Here is a 17,210-nt window from a genome sequence, read left to right as displayed (position 1 = left end):
GAGAAAGCAAAATATTCCTTGGCTTTATTTACCGTTTATTCTCAGAAAAGTTAATTGTTACACACGCTCCGGGGGATGCGCGCCCCCGCGGGCCTCAAGAGAGGAGCCTCATCAGGGAACGACACAGGCAGCAGCCCCACTCCGGCGCGCCTGCGCCCAGCCTGCTCGTCCCAAGGCATCCCCTCACCTCACCGCACCTCACCGCGCCCCGCCCTCCCTGCACCGCCTGGCGGGGGGGGGGCGGAGGGCTCGGTCTCTCTCTCCCCTCCCCCAGCAACACCTCACCGCGCTCTCTCAGCCCCGCTCCCCCCCCCATCACCCCCGCTGGGCTGCTCTCCAGCGTGGACAGGCGTGCCGGACGGGCCGCTGCGCCTGCGCGCGTCGCATGCTCCCGGCGTGCACGGCGGCGGTGTCATGGCGGCTCCCTGAGGCCGGTTCCCACACATGGGTTGAGGGAGCGCCGGCAGCGCCTGTCAGTCAGCGCGGGGGTCGCGAGCCGGCAGCGGTAGGGAGCGGGGCGGGGACGGCGGGACCATGTTCGCTTTGGAGAGCGCCTTGCTGAGGGGCTTCCTCAGCGCGGCCGAGGCCCTGGAGTGGAAGCAGGGCGAAGTCGCGGCGGCAGGTGAGAGGAGGTCTCGGCCCGTCGCGGAGGAGGTGCTCGGACTTTGTGTGTGGCCGTTGCTGTGCGCGTCCGGAACCACCAGCGTCTCCGTCAGCCCCAGGCTGAGCTGGCGTAGTGGCTGCGGCTCTTTTCATCCCCGCTCGCTCTGGGGGCGGTTGTATCTCTCTTCCACCTGCTCTCTCTGCCGGGCTCAGGGCCGCCCCCTCCCCGGGCTCGTCAGCCTGGAGAAGCGGCGCAGCTGAGGCGAGAGGCGCGGTCCCCTCGGCGTGGCTCTTCTCAAGAGTTTTTCGGCCGCTACCTGCCGGTCCGACCGGGTTTCAAGTGGAGAAGCTGCGTCTGCAGCAGGCCCCCGCCGCTCCTCTAGTCAGGCTGTTCATGACAGTGCGCCCTCCGGCTGGCTCATGACCTTCGAGAGAAGGGTTGCCTGGCTCTTGTAGCAAAACAGGAGGAGAAAAAGTCTGCCATGAACTACTTGTTCTATATTTTACTAGTATTTAGTCAGTGTTGCTTGAGGAAACAATGAAAAGTAGTCGCTTGAGGACACTTGATTCGGTTGTTACTGACCCAGTTTTCAATCAGGGGAGCACAGCAGTTTTTAAAATGTAACATTTGTCACAAAAAGGTACTTGCATATTTCAGAGAGGCTAGAAACACAGTTGTGCTCAAGTGATGGTATTTAAAACATTTAGAGGTTGTAGTGTGTTGAAAGACTTGTTTATCTGTACCCAAGCACTTAGGGAATTTTGGAAAAGAACTGTATAGAGCTGCTCAGCTGTTTATGCTGCTTCCTTTTTAATCTTAATCGTTGTACTGTCCAGGAATGTCAGGTGATGTGACTGACCTGTCAGATCTACCTTTTCACTGAGAGTTGGTGAAAGGTATCTTGCAGTTGAGAGAGAAAATGGTGGGCTTGGTGGTGATTCTTAGTTACCACTTATATGGGCCCTTCCTACCGGTGATCTGGAAACTCAGTTTAAAGACTGTGACCTTCAGTTTGTATGGTGTCTTATAAGAAGCTAAACACAGAACCAAATGCAGACTTTATGTGCTTACAGTTATGTTACGGTGTTATTGGAAAGAGAAAACCTCACTATTTTTTAATATCCTCACAGCCAATAGTTATTCTGCCAGCTACAGTCTTGCCTGTATGGACAAATATAATCCAATATAGAGAAGCTGTTATTTGGTGAAAGAAAGTCTCCCCAAAGTGTAGATTGGACCAAAATTCTTGTTATTGCTGTTCTCTGTGAGAGCATGATGTCAGTGGGGCTGCAGGACAAGTACTATTCTTTTGCATATGCCTTTCCAGGTACAGCTTACAGCTCTTGGTAAATGATCTAGCACCTAAAAGATCTCTTACATCATTCAGCTGATTGTTTTTGTAAAGAACAATAGTAAATTTTGGCCAGCAGCCTGATTAGCAGGTCCAGACTGATCGGAATGAACGTGTGTCTATCACTCATTCCTCCCAAGTCATCTATTGCTGCTAGTGAAATTGGTTCTGTGCTCCATTGTCCTGTACGTCTGAAGTTTGGAATACTTGTTTTAGCTGGGTGGGCTTAGGGTTGGTATTTGGTTCATTCACTTGCAGAGCTGCTGCTTGTATGGATTTAATGCTTGGTGCTAGCTCTGGTACTAATATTAGTGTAGCTGTGGTAACACTGAGTGCATGGGAGCTGCAGCCCCCAGCTGGCATCACAGATTAATATTAAAGCACCTATCCTATGCAAATCTCTGCATTTCCTCAGCTGCTTCTCAGCTGCATCAGCTTTAACTGCATCAGCTAGTTAAAACCACTTAGTACATCTACATGAATTGCAGCTGCTGTGTAGGCAGATACTGATTTTGCTCAATAATAGCAGGTTTAGCATGATGAAGTTGTTCTAACAGCTGCTGGATTGATTTGCACTATAGCATGTCTGAAGAAAGAAGATACATTCTGTAAACTAAGTTGTAGCCTGGGTCAAGAATCTGATGCCTTTGATGCTTCTTAGTAACTAAATGTGTAGTATTTCATGACTTCTGTTTGTCTTGAAAGGCTTCAGTGGAGAAACAGAGATCTCAATCCACTAGATCTAAATCTAGTCATTCCTAAGAATCTGATTCCATATACAGACTTCTCATTGAGATAGTAAACTTATCATAGGAAAATAATTCTTTTATAAAGATAAAATCATATTGCCCATTCTTTGTGTACATTCTAAGCATTTAAAGGAAAGACTGAGTAGTTTCTGCAGTTTTTACATGAGAATGTATTCACTGAATCCAGAAAATACTGAACCATTTTTATTTGTTGCATTTCCTCTAGAAGGGTTTTCTAGTCCGTGAAATTACTGTCTTATCTGTAGGACTTTACTGGAACACACTCATAAAATATTTTGAAGGAAGAAAAGAGTTATGTGACAACTGAAGTTGTTTTCAGTAACTGTAGTGTACATGCTTGAAACGAGATCCATGTCTTTCCCCTGAAATTTCAGTGCAAGTTTGTTTCACGTTGATCTGGCAGTTTGTATTTCACTGTAGCATTAATACAAGTTTACAGGATAAAGTGATGCTGCTACTCCTGTTCTTTAGTTTCAGTGCAACTTCTTCTGCATTGTAAGTGAAGTTTCATTCCTTGAAAGGGAAGTGGTATATGTTTTGGTTTGATTAGGCCTTGTAAGACAGTTTACACTGATTTGTTTCTTTTTTTTTCTTTTCCTTCAGAAAGTGGATCATTATTACAATTGATTTTGGATGGGAAATACGAGGCAGTATTTTCAAATTCAGCTATCCAGAATGTTTTCAGTGCATCATCTGTGGCAGAGGAGAACATCGACAGTTACTTGGAGAAACAGATTCTAGCATACCTGGACTGTTCTGCAGAGGTTGATAACGTGGAAAGGTGGAAATCATTATTTATTATATTGAAGATTACTAGAGGCCATATTTGATTTCTAGAAAAGGCTTTTTTTAAGGAAAAAGAAAATAAAAATGTGACATAATTCTGCCCAAACCAGCAAACTGATTTCTTGGGTTGCTCCCCCCATATCTTGGAACATCTGTTCATTATCACAGTTTCTTTCACTGGATACTATTGTGATATGAGGGTTTCCTGGAAACACTGGCTTTATTTACATAGATTACCTTTGAAGCTGCTGGTATAAGGAAGCCAACAAATGTAAATTCACGTTGCCGTGTGTCATCAAACAATTTATTAATAGTTTTCTCTGTGTAGTGTTGCATTATATGTACGTGACTACTTAAAGTACCATGTAATGTTACTCTCTGATCAATGCCTGTGTTTCCATGTCCGATTCATAGTAAGATTCTTCTGTTCTTCTTAATGTAAAATGAGTAAGGTATTACTGAGGTAGTATTCGTCGATAATTTTCTTCACAAGACTTTCTCTGATAGGTTCTCTAAATTGTACTGCAGATGCTAATTCTTGCTGTTAATGAGTCTGACTTCACTGTTTATGGCTTCCTGCATAAATAATGAACAGACTGAAATCTATCATGCTAGGCATGGTAGAAGCAGAAAACTATATGTATGTATATGTATTTGTTTATTTTAAAAGGTGAGGGTGGGAAAAAATTTTGCCAAAAGATAAGAGAAGATAAAAAGAAAATAAGAAGAAGGTCAGTTATTGCCAGTAAGTGTGGCAAAGTGCACATGCCTGACAGACATAAACCCAAGAGTTTTAGCGAAAGTATCAGGGAGAAACAAATACTTGGCACCTCTAAAATATTGAGCTGAGTTTTGTTAGTGATCATAGTGTGTCAAAAGCTTGTCTTCTAGTGTGGCATATAATGCAATGCCCTTCTTTTTTTCTGAGTTGGAATGGTCAGAGGTTGCTCCTGTGTATTTTGTCTCTAGGTGGTTGTTTTTTGGTTTTGTTAGGGTTTTCTTTTTTTTTTTATTACTTTGTTGTGCTGTTGCTGTTAAATATTACCTGTAGTTTATATGGTAACAGAGTCTATAGAAGTTTTTTTAATATTTCTAAATTCTGTCATCTTGCAGTAGTTTATTCTAAATAATGTGGCAAGGAAAGAAACATTGATCAGGGCTTGAAACAGACTCAGTCTTAATCTTGATCATTGCTTGAGATATGTGTTGCTGTTTGAAGTATGTGTTGCTGCCTTTATGAACCATTCAGCTTCTTAAACATAATCATAATCCATACAATGCATTCAGTAGTATTTTATACATATCCTGTTATGGTGATATGTCATCTCCTGCTCTCCTGTGAGCTTTTAGCTGTATGTCATTTACAGGACTCTACTGCTGTTGTCCTGCTGCAGAGAGCAAAAGAATTTGTTCCTCTGGTGCTCGTGTTTCAGCTCTTTGGTCTTTGAGGTTTTTCTTGTTCCCTCAGCAATTTTTGGCAGCATTAGAAGCCCCCTTACCAGAAGATACAGAGGCAGATCTGCAATATTTAGCCTTTCAAAAGCAGACAGTTTTTTTGTTTTCTGAAGTTTTATTCAGAATGAAAGCATGTAGTCTTCAAAATATATCGGTGTCTGCCAGAAACATTTTTTGTCAAGTGAATTTTTCAAGCTTCATTAATAATACTGTAAGAAGCTTTGAATTAGTGCTGAAGGAAGTTGAGATTTTTTCTTGATAGAAAAACTTATACTGAAAGATCATTCCCTGTTTTAGATAGGCACTGCTTGTAGCTCTTAAATCTGTACCATGTTTGTTAGTTTCCAATGACTTTCTAGGTTAAAATGTGTTACATAGTTACATATTCCTACTTACAGGCCCTATGCCCTGTGACTGTCTTATGGCAGGAATTAATGCAGCTTTTGCATTCTGACCTTCCATTGCCTATGGTGAAAATTTTTTTGTGTATATGGGTAAAGTGTCATTTTCTTTTTATACTGAATGATTCAGAGGAATTGCAGTAAACCTCTGAGTTCTAGCTCAGAAAATTCACAAAGACACTGGTTTTCTTGTAACTTTTAGTAGGCAGTGTAAGTTCAAATACATGCTTCTGTTGCCTGAAATGAAAGATGTAATTATGGAAATGAAAAAACTCAATGGGAGTTGAATTAAATCGGAAACAGAAAGTTGGATAATGTTAATCTTTTTGCACAATGTAACCACAGTATGAAGTTCAGTTTTATAATAGTTTTAAAAGATCTGTTAAGGAGTTCTATTTCTGAAGTTAAAACTGGACAGCTTGAGGGCAAAATAGATCAAAATTTGGATCTAGACTGTAATTTCTTTGGACATAGCCTGTAACTTTTTCCACTTTCCGTAACTCTAGGAGGAAAATATTTAGCAGCATTTTAAAATCTGCTGCAACTTTTTCTGTCATTTAACTGCTTCCCTTCTTGCCTGCCCAGACATTTTGCACTATGGCACTTTTAAACTTGATGGCTTAAAAAGTTACGGAAAGTCTCAAAGCAAACATTGTTGAATAGGAGATTTTATTTTTTTTTTTTTTTTTAGTTTTCCCTGCTATTGCTACTTGTTTCAGCGGTTATCTTTATCTTCTACAGAAAATGTAGCCTTGCAGCTAAATTTTTAATCAGCACATTGTAGAGGATGAAGCAATAGTATATGTGTTAACCATATAGAGGGAGAATGCCTCTTTATTTTTTTCTGAACTCCATATGAAGGAGGTGTATTCATTGCCTCATTCTAAAAGCTGTGAAATAATGTGCAAGACACAATAAAAAAGATAAAATAGTTGTGGAGAGCTTGTTTCAAAACATCTTTATGTTTGATTCCAGAAGCTAAAGGAACAAAAAAATGGGCACTAACAGTTATTTTTATTGGCAGTGCATTTACTACTTTTACCTTATTCAACATAGAAATGAATACCAAACTTTCCAAAACAAATCCATACAATAAAGCTTGCTATGATTTCCCACTGAATGGTAAGATGGGGGCATCTGATGGTTGGTTAATTGGTGTGCCATATATATTGAAAAACAAAAATGGAGAAATTCTTGCTGTTTCCCAGCTTGCATTGATGTATACGAGTTGACTGTTCAGTGTCCAATTTTGGTTTTGTTTCTCTTCTGTAATTTTTTGACTTTGCTAAAAAGAAAATAAATGTTTCCCAGAGAGGTAACCTGATGACATCTTAAGCATAGCCTGTCTATTATTTTCTTACTCTTATTTGTAAATGCTGGCATTATATAAAAATCTATTATTTTGCCAAATACAAATGCTCTATTATTCTTTGCTTTGAGCAAGATTAGGTGTAGCAATGTGACTATTACAGTAGGGTGTATGTGAGCATCTGCTTTGACATCATTATCACAGTCCTACTGGACTTGGTGTAAACAGTGCTTAAAAATAAGCCAGCAAAACCCCCATTCACATAGAAAGGAATAACAAGATGGATGGGTGGATAGACACGTGTAGGGGAATATAAGAAATAAATCAAACTACATAGGTCACCATGGTGAGTTAGACACTAGCCACAGTCCCTGTTGCTTTTCAGGCAGCCTTTGAGGGGTGAGCATTTGAAAGGTCTGCAGTGTAAGTGTGAAGGCAGTCAGAGGCAGAATGAAATGTTTCTTGATAAAAAAGAGGTGTGGGGTGGGGATAGGCAAAGGGAGGCTGGGATAAGCAATAGAGAATAGCATTTGTGGGGATTAGACCTTGGAACTGACTTTCTTTTCAACCAAGCCTTTCCCATTTCTGCTTTCTCATTGTTCTACATCTTTTATCACATTCTTTCCCACCAGCTGCTTGTTTGTGTGTCTTTTCTACTTGACTTGTTTTTTTTTGCGGGCTTGTATAACACTTCATCTTTTTTTTTTTCCCACCCCCATTTGGAGGACTCTTGCATCTTTAAGTCTCTATTTTATAGGGAGGGGGAGGAAGGGGGGAAGGCTAGATTTTTCCCGTTTGGCAATGCTCCTTAACGTACCAATTTTTCACCAACACAATTAAAATGTTAACTTTTTGTGGGCAGGCGGCACATCATATTACGTGTCAGGGCCCTTGTCGGCGCATGACTGATGATAACACAGTAAGGTTATAAGTAATCAAGGAATTATAAACCAAACTGGAAGTTTGTGCAAGTCTCCTATAGGCCTACACCTTTTAAATGGGCGATTAATTTCTGAGGGATTGTGCCCTGCCTTCTGCAGACATAGATTATTTGTTTCTGTATGTGTGTAAAGAAATAATATCATAATGATGTTAGATGAGTTTAGTCTTAAATAAGAGAGATTTTGCCTTATTTAGTTTCAAGAGTGAAAGTCTCATAATTCCATCTTTAAAATATTAAGATCTATTCTTTTTCCCAGTAAGAGAGGTTTTTTGTTTGGTTTTGTTGTTTTGTGTTGTGTTTTTTTTTTTAAGGCTGAGGGTTTTTAATTAGTACAAGAATTAATCAGATCTTAGCCTTAATTAAAAATGTAATGTGTTGCTAATTGCTTTCCTTATCTATATTGCAGGCAGAGGCTGATATTTCTACTTGGTGTGGGCAGTTTGCAGCTCTTTGTTCAAAGCAATTGGACCGGGCCTCCTGTTCAGTTAAAGCTTCATGACTTTTTGCCACCTGCGTTGTTACAGAAATTCTGTGAGGTATATGTGGATTTTAATAAGCTGTCCTTTTATGATCGCTGCTTTTCAGAAATAACTGTAACACACAGATGTGTCGGAGAAGTCACATCTGTGAGGTGCAGTGCTAGAATTGCTTTGATTACTGAGCCTTCTGGCTGCTATTGCAAGCATCTTCAGCTGTATCGGTTTTATAAGCAGGGTCCTAATAGTAGTTACTCTGTTTCGCTGCTTAAGACATTTTCTGCTGGAGATGTTTTGCATGAGGAAGATACTTATTGTGTGGAAGCATTTACCTGAAGGGCATGTGCAGCCAATAAACTGCTAATTTATTTATTTATTTATGGATGTGTTCTTGACTGGAATCAAAGAAAGATCTTTATAAATGGCTTAGAAATTTCCCCCTCTTATGCTAAGGTAGAAGCTGCATATCTTGCAAACAGCAGAATATCTGTCAGATACTAAGACAATAGTAGATTTGGATGCTCAGTATCTTTTTAGGCTCATGAATGATGTAAAGTGAATAGTAGGAGTATTAGTACAAAAATGTAAACTCAAATAGAGCTTTGGAAGAGGAGGGGAATGTAAGAGATGAAACTGAGGACTGTTAGTTCTATTTACTTTGGCACTTTTTAATGTAAATAGCTGATGAACACCATAATTTATTTTAAGTGAGATGTGCCAATTGTTTCTCATGGCACTAGCACACTATCTAGTGACTCTCCTGTACCTGTGGTTCAGCACAGCTTCTAGAGCATCAGTTTTTCTCATGGAATTAAAGCTATGGTAAAATACTGGTAAATATGGTAAAAAATATGGTAAAAAAATATGGTAAAATTACAGCAGTGTGTCAGGGAAGAACTGACGCTAGTGCGAAATCTACATGAGTTTAAATTTAGAATTTCACTGAATAAGGTATGGAACATAGGCAGTGTAAATGCTGTGAACTGTGGAATAAGGGGAAGTTTGAGTATGTGAAAAGTTTCACATAAAACCATCAGCTCTGTATTGCATTATTGTGGCAAGTTTTTGTGAGAATGCAATAATTCACAAAGTCCTACCCTAGGTTGGTTTGCAAGGTTATATTTCTAAATAACTAATTCTCCTCTCTTCCTCTTTTTAAATAGATGTTTATCAATTTGGTTTATTTTTTAGCGCTAACACAGCGTGTATATAGGCTTATTTTTTGCTCAATTTTTGATACTAGAAATTCAAATCTTATGTTCTGGTGACTGGATAAGTAACAATGGAAACCAAGACTGCTAAACCTTCTAGGGTGTGAAATGAGTTAGCAGAAATACAAAAGTATTCTATTTTTGAGGGGAAAATTAGTTCAATTTTCTTTATATATAATAATAATAATAAATACAAACTTTTTTTCCCATTCTTATAATTTGTTTATAATCTTTAAGACCAGTGAACTGTAATATTAAAATGTTCTTATAATCTGTGGGTTCTCTTTACTAAAGAACCCTAATCTACGTTTGTGTATATGCACAAACTGAAGCCTAACAAAGAGGCTGCAGCACAAGATGGTAGTCCTAGAATTGCTGTCATTGACAAGAGTTCACAGACCTGTAAAACACAATGTTCATAATTCTTTTAACCATCCCACTTATTGTCTGTCTTAAGGTGAGAATGAGATACTAATACCTGTTAAATAATGGAATAAGTTTCCTGTTTAGTTTCTGTGGTGTTTCTGCTGTGGCCATAAATGTAATGCATTGGAAGATGCTTGTTTACCCAGAGGTGGCATTAGGGGAATAACGAACTGGCAAGAGATTGCAATGGAAAACAGAGTTGAGCATACTTGTTTTCTAATGAGTACTGCGTCAGACTTTGATATTGCTGCAAGGTTTAGCTATTTATGTGTTCAGGTGAAAGTTTACTTTTATTTATATTATTGCTATCTATATTCTGAAATGTTAGGGTTTTTTTCTTTTTTTCCCCTACAGTACTAAACATTTATGTGCTAAAATATAAAATCCAGTTCTCTTCTTTATTAAGCATCTAATCCAAAAGCTCTTGTATGTTTTGAATTACCTATATGTACTTTTCTTTCAAAGGATTCTTAGTATATAAATGCTCTGTAAAAATGAACATAGAATCATAGAATGGTTTGGGTTGGAAGGGATCTTAAAGATGATCTAGTTCCAACTATACCTTTCACTAGACCAGGTTTCTTAAAGCCCCATCCACCCTGGCCTTGAACCCATCCAGGATGTGAACATCTTGATAAGCTGACATTTTTGTGCTTCCATTAATCCAGCTTTCCTTTCTTGCATACACAGATGTTCAGAAAGTGTGTTAAAAATAGAGCTATAACTTTTTCCATCTCTTGTAATGTTCCATATTCCATCATCAAGACTGATACAATCCCTTTTTTAAATAGACCTTTCATTTTTCATGTTTTCAGACTAAAATGATCTTTACCCATGTCAAGGTTAAAAAAATGTATGTCTTCATGTTTCTTGTAGCCTGCTCTAAGTAATGTCAGTAACTTTCAGCCTTACAATTGTCTCCTTTTTTTTCCCCCCGGAATATTTTCAAAACTGTTACTTTTATTTTCAGAACCCTTTATTGAATTAGTCTTAACTTTGGATTAGTCTTAAATTTATGTTTTCAGGCTATATAACTGATGCCATTTCTATCCTTTGAAAGTTTCATTTCTGGATCAGTGGCGTAGTTTCGTTTCTGCTCCCAGATAACTTCTGAATGCATCATTAATTTCTTATGAGTGCATTAAGACTGCATAAGACTATAGTTAATTTCAGTGAAGAACAAATAAAATAGCCTCTTCTAATTGCGTTGCTGGTAGAGGCCTCTTGGATGTCTTTCATGAACAATATCCTGGAGTATATGTACATTATTTCCCATCCCCCAAATTGATTCCAGCCTTCTCTGTAAATTACAGTTACATTTATGTACTCTATTAGGATTTTTTTTTATAGAAAAGCAGCTAGATTTTTAGTTACTAGGTGTCTTTCAGTTACCACACCAGTTAACAGTCTGAGTGATACTACCTTGATTTTTTTTTTTTTAATAAGTGGATTCTGTTAAAGGAAGATACGAGATGTACATATGTATTAACATGTACATATGATGTGAGACGTAAAATGTTTTAACAGTTCTGGCTTTGAAATTGCTGGAATTAAACTAAAACTTTTTTAATAGTGCAGTGCTTATAATAAATGGGATATAGTAATGGTCTCCTTGTCTATGAAAGAACTGTCACTGATTCTTTGCATGTACCATAAAACATAAAGAACTGTTGGTGTTAGTGTGTATTTATTCTCCCTTAAGTTCCATAGAATCATAGAATAGTTAGGGTTGGAAAGGACCTTAAAATCATCTAGTTCCAACCCCCATAGTTTCTGTGTATTAGCTCATACAATTCAACTTAGTATTTTCAGTAGATGAACTGTACAAAGCTCTGTAGTAGGACTAGTTAAGACCGCCAGTGACTAAGAGTATTGTGCAAACAAGCTGCTTTCATTCTTCATTATCTGTTTTCATATTTACAATATGATATATTTGATAACAGTGAGAAGCTTCATCTGGAAGAAGATTCTGATATGGTAATTGGTAGTACATGTAACTAACTGTTAGGAGTCTTCCAAATACATTTATCAATAGCTCCTGCTGGACTTTAGTAACTTCCAGGTTGATTCCAAATAATGAGTTTTGGAATGCATTTGAATAATTCTTTTTTCTTATACTTGTATTATTGCTTCTTTTATGAATTATTTGATCCTTTTGCTGGAAGCGACTGAAATATTACCGCACATTGAAATATATCAATGAAATATTGATATTAATAGCCATGTTTATAATTAATATGAAAAATACTGATAAACTGTGTAATACTACTGTCTCAAATTCAATGTGATTCCTTAGCCATGTTAATTCAGCGTGTTGGGAATTCCTTTTTCCAGACTCAGATGCTTGGCTTCTATTAGCATAAACTAGCCACAAAGAAGAGAGTTAAATTTTAGCCTGACTGTGCTGTTGAGTACCAGTGACCAGCAAGATACAGGCTTTGAACATTTTGCAAACTTCTGCCTCTTGTGGGGAATATAAAGATGGATGATAAAGACTGAATGTGGGTGGTGCAGTCTTGTAAGCAGGGATAATAGGCTAAAGTAGACTACAGTCTGGCCTGACATTCTCTTGCTATGAATATGGAAAAGAAGGGAGACTCCTTTGTAACCTTGTAGGGAATATGTAGCAGGAGCATCATAGCTAAGTACTTCTACCTGTAGCACTCTCAGGGAAGACTTGCTTGTGCTAGCTCACCTTTATTATCTTGAGACTACAAGTTGGCTCAGCATGGGTTGCCTGTTGCTAGTTCGGGTCACAAAACTGGAGCCTCCACTGTAATCTTGCCTTCTTTGCAGAAAGTCAAAGAGAGAAGCAGTTACAAACAAACCCATTTTTTTTTATCCCCTGAAATCTAGAGTAAAGAGTGAATTGTGTTCCAAAGGAGCAAATCTTTGCCTAGTAACCTCGGTACATTCTCCGTTATTCTGGAAGATACAACACCTTAGCTTTGCCAAATGACAAATTGTTGTGCAGTAGTCTTAGTACTGTTTAAAATCTAAAAAGCCTGGTATATAAGGCTCCCCTTCCTCTGCCAATTGTTTAAACGGGTCTTCCCAAACCTTTAGTTTGGCTTTTTCTACCTCTGTGTATGTCTTCACTTACCTTTTTGGATTTAGGGGAAGGATCCCCAAGACTGAGGAAAATGCTGATGAAATGTTAGGAAGGCAAGTTCAGAACAGTTTCTTATACAAAAATAAAACCATACCAAATGCTCATGTGGCCTGTAGTCACTGTTGTTAGCAAGAAAAGGGCATGAAGCCCCTAAACTAAAATTCTCCTATTCTCTATTCTCAGAGCTATTGAATGTGAATGGCAGAAGCTTTTTTTTCTGATTTTCATCATTACTCAGGTGGTAATGGTTGTTCTGAGCAATACTTTTGAAATACTGTGAAAACTGAAGTAGCCAAGAGTATTGTTCAGCTTGCAGTTCATTCAGGGTTTTAGTAGTAACTAACAAACAGTAACTTGACAGTAGCCATTAATTTAGTGTTTGGGAGTTGAATACATAACCAGCTATGTTTCAGAGATTAAAAATTATATATTTAGAGTGAATTAAGCTTTATTTGTCTGGATTTAGTTAAATGGAACCACCTGCAGATACAACAAATTGGATGATTACTTCAGAGATTTCTCATCCTATGTTCATACAGTAATTATCTACTATATGTTTCTGTGTTTTAAGAAAATTATTCCTGTATAAGATAATTTCATGTTTTGGTGTCAAGTCTGGTGAAGAAAGCTAAGACTCTACAATCTAACCCAGGTTTACTAGGTCAAGAACATGTTAGCAAGGTTTGGGTTATGGCAGTTTTGAGAGATGTGGAATTTTTGAGCTGTATGAGATAGCTTCAGAACTTCGGATATTTAAGTGTTTAGGTACAAGGCAAGCTCAAAATTGCTTTTTACTCTTAGTCAATGCTTTAGGGATTTTTATGAACTTGATTCCTAACCTTTCAGCCCTTGAAGCTATAAAAGCTTAAGTGTCTACCTCTTACATGTAGCTGTTCTTTCATCTTTAAAGTCTACCTTAGGGCAGTAAATTCTGTTGTTAGAATTCCGCACTGATAACGCGGTCTTAGAGCAGAAGCTGTAAGAATGAATGCTGGTTTAGGCTTTCTCAGCTAAAAGAAAGGATGTATGCTTTCCCATATGGGATTTGCTTCATGGAAAGAACGTGGATTTGTTTAAATAGGGTAGCAGTTCTTTGGCTCTGAGACTTGGCTTATTGTCAAGGCTGTGACATGTCATCATCTCTTCCCATCCTCATTACATCCCTTGTAATGTTACATTAGTTGGACTGAGCTTTTTCCAGTGAAAGGACTTGAAATGTGAGTTTGAGATTAATTGCTTGCTACAGTGCTTAAACAAGTGTGGATTAGTATAGCAAGGCTCTTTTAGAAAATGGTTTCATAAGAAAACTTATAGCTGCTTTTCTTTCCCACTGAGTATTTTAAGTGCTGTCTACGTTGATTATAGAATCAAAACAGAGCAGACAAGGGAAAAAAGTTCATGTTAAACTGAGAATTATATTAGGTGGGCAATTGCATGTGTGTATTCTAAAATTGAATTTTTAAAACTACTGAATGCTGACTTTCCCTCAAGGTCAGAGTAGAGATGTTGGTAAGGTGGTTCCTTTCTGAATCAGTAGAGGTGAGAGGGATCTGATATACTTGGCAGTTTGTTTCCTTTATTCTTAAGTGGTTTCTCAGGCTATTGTAAACTTTGTTTTCCACAGTGGAACTGAAATGACTGCAGCGATGTCATGCAAGATTCCACTGTGAGTAAACAAAGTCCCTAGTCATTGTCTACAAAGTAAAAGTATTTGCAATGTTAATGCAAGATAGATAACTAACAAACCTAAGCAAATTGGGGAAAAAAAAAAAAGCCTTGCAGACTTGTTATTGAAAGGTGAATTAGGGGAGTAATGTGGCTTACAACTTCTGTCTTCAATGTAACCTCTTGGTAAAGGTATTGAAAACAGTTTCAAGTAACTTAGGAATTACATTATTCATTCAGCTTAAAAAGTTTAAATGTGATTCAAATAACTTCTGTCCTGATTGTGTAGACTGAATGGCAAATTTTCTCAGGCAAGGGACTTAAATGCAGGCTGTCATTTAACCTTCTCCTCTTTCCTTTCCCTTTTCTTGCCCCTTTCATACCAACTGGAAACAAAAGCACTGCTTTTAGTTTGCAAAGGAAACCTGTCCTATGAGAACTAGGAATAAACTGCTGAACTGATGTCTCCCTGTTCCTGAAGATAAACCTCTTAAATGCTTTCATTGCATTAAAAGTGAGAGAAGAATATGTGACTGTTGGATGACAGTCACCACAGAGGCAGATTTCCTGGAGAGCCATCTCAAGCACATTAAGTAAAAAAAATACTATAGGGAACATCATACAGGAAAGAATCCAAAGCAGGGAGAGTTGTTTCTGGTTTTTTTTTGGCAGAGTGAGGAATGCCTCTGATACTGCTGCCCTGATGTCACTCTGACACAAAGCTCCCTCTAGGGAATGAAGATAATACATCTTGACATGACTGGAAGAATACCTAGTGTATTTGAGTGCTGTAGGTTTAATTTAATGAATTATTTTATTTCTGTGATTAAAAATTGAATGGCATGGATTTACCAGAAGCTTTTCTCTGTAGATCATGGGGAGGATATTACTGGAATGTGTTTGGGAATAGTGTTAACTGGACATAGACATTTCAGATGAGAGGAAATCGGAGTCTTCCAGATGTTTTTGATACGGTGTGTCAGGACCACAAGACATAAGGCAGAATTCACCATGACTTAGTAAAAGGTTCAGTCTCCAAGAGATGGCAGTTTTTTTTCCCCAATGTTTTGATGAGAATTTTTCCTTAAATACATGAGCAGTTATTTTTTCTAATTCTGTATTACATGACTTGTTCATGGACTTACTTATGTTTCCTGAACCTAGTATTTTTTTCCTTTATTCTTCTTTCAGCCAAAAATGCTGCATGCGGCTATTCTGAAGATGCTGGTTCTAGATGCTGAATCAGTCTATACCTTGACTTCTCATCCTATTTTGCTGCTTATAGCCAGGATAATCCTTGTCAATTCCAGACACAAGCTTGCATCTCTTCAGGTGAGAAATATGTGACTCATGATTATGACTGCCAGCTACTCATTAACTGCTTCTCTCATTCTTTGAATCAGTATAATTCCTTTTGTTTTTTTGTTTTTTTTTCCTGCATCTCTGAGGTTTTTTCTTCTAAGAAACAGGTCAAAATTGCTTACAATTAAACATAAGTATCTTTTTCTTAAGGATAATCTATTAAAACGGATCTTTTCTTCTCCAAGAGAGAAGAATGATACCTTCATTACCTGGAAAAATTAGAAAATTTAATAAGAAGCAATTTTAAGACACATACTTTGTGACATTTGGGGGAGGGGAGAGAGAATGCTCTGTGATGTAGCACACATATATTGTGTCCTTTTTTAACAAGCTTTGGGATACTTTTAACCATTACTGTATGAGTTCTAAGCCATGAGTTCCAGATGGCAAGGAAGTATACTCTTTTGTTTGTTGTTAATCCTCTACCTCTTCTATAGGCATCCATGTGGAGGCCACCTTAATTCTCTATTGTGCTTGTACATTAAAAATGAGAAGATATGATGGACCTTTCCATGAGAGAGGGCTTTAGTCTATACTTGCCTTGTAGTTTAGCAGCAGGCTGTTCGGTAGCAGGAGTCTGGAACTAGGCAACTTTTAACAGCAGTAATGTCTTTTTATTACATTCCAATTGAACAGAATTTGGCTGGAGATCAGGATGACACATGGTCTCTCTATATGCTTGGCTGACAACATCCCTTCACAGCTGGGTCTTTGTTTGATTAATGAATTAAACTGTGTAGGAGATATTGGCTGTGCTGCATTTTGGGGAGCCAAGCTCTTCCATCGTTTTCCCTGTTATTCACAGATGAGTGCTGTTGAATTTCAGTAATTGGGTCAGTCAGGAAGGCAGAAAATGTACCCAGTATAGAGAATTCCCTTGCTGCCTGCCCTCAGACTGACGTAATAGGAGGCCACCTTCTACCTAGTGGAGGTTCAATTACTTAGGTTACATCAAGTTTGGATAGTATTTTAAAGTGGACAACTGATAAAAACTACTTTCATCAACAGGTCAATGTAGCAATTAAAGATTGCCATTCTTTTTTGTTTCAGTTTGATCCTAATGAAGTCTTTTAATACTTTTGCTTTGTTTAGTGCAAATAAATTTAAAGTGGTGTGAACTACTCGAAATATATTCCCTGAAGCAGTGATAAAGCCCTTTTTTATTACAAAATTATACATGGAAGATTAAATGCTTAAAAATAATCCAAAAATTAACTTGTCTCCCTAAAAGCTAACATTGCTGACAGAATATTATACAGAGTTTATCTGGCTTGCCTGAAACTTGTATGTGTGCTCTCTCCCATTCTAGCATTTCTGAGTGGCAAGCTTCAGGAAATCG

The 17,210-nt window shown here is 38.1% G+C and overlaps 1 protein-coding gene across 2 annotated transcripts in view; it reads left to right on the top strand.

The window, feature by feature from the left end:
• Nucleotides 1-475: 475 nt before the first annotated feature.
• TTC27 (tetratricopeptide repeat domain 27) overlaps nucleotides 476-17,210 on the top strand; it is a 117,750-nt gene continuing 101,015 nt past the window's right edge. Inside the window, exons 1-4 of one of the 2 annotated variants that reach the window (XM_061471024.1) lie at nucleotides 476-622; nucleotides 3,329-3,506; nucleotides 8,026-8,155; nucleotides 15,701-15,841. In XM_061471024.1, the coding sequence (XP_061327008.1) occupies nucleotides 535-622; nucleotides 3,329-3,506; nucleotides 8,026-8,155; nucleotides 15,701-15,841 (537 nt within the window). In that variant the 5' untranslated portion in view covers nucleotides 476-534. Of the gene's footprint in view, nucleotides 623-3,328; nucleotides 3,507-8,025; nucleotides 8,156-15,700; nucleotides 15,842-17,210 lie in introns of those variants that run through there. The other variant, XM_061471025.1, reaches the window with a different exon arrangement.

Source organism: Pezoporus flaviventris, unplaced genomic scaffold (assembly GCF_033815535.1).
Source record: "Pezoporus flaviventris isolate CSIRO_AGI_PZ_B2104156 unplaced genomic scaffold, CSIRO_AGI_Pfla_v1 ptg000066l, whole genome shotgun sequence".
NCBI classification, from domain to species: Eukaryota; Metazoa; Chordata; class Aves; order Psittaciformes; family Psittacidae; genus Pezoporus; species Pezoporus flaviventris.
The sequence above is the reverse complement of the archived record's forward strand: the minus strand, read 5'-3'. Positions and strand labels throughout refer to the sequence as shown.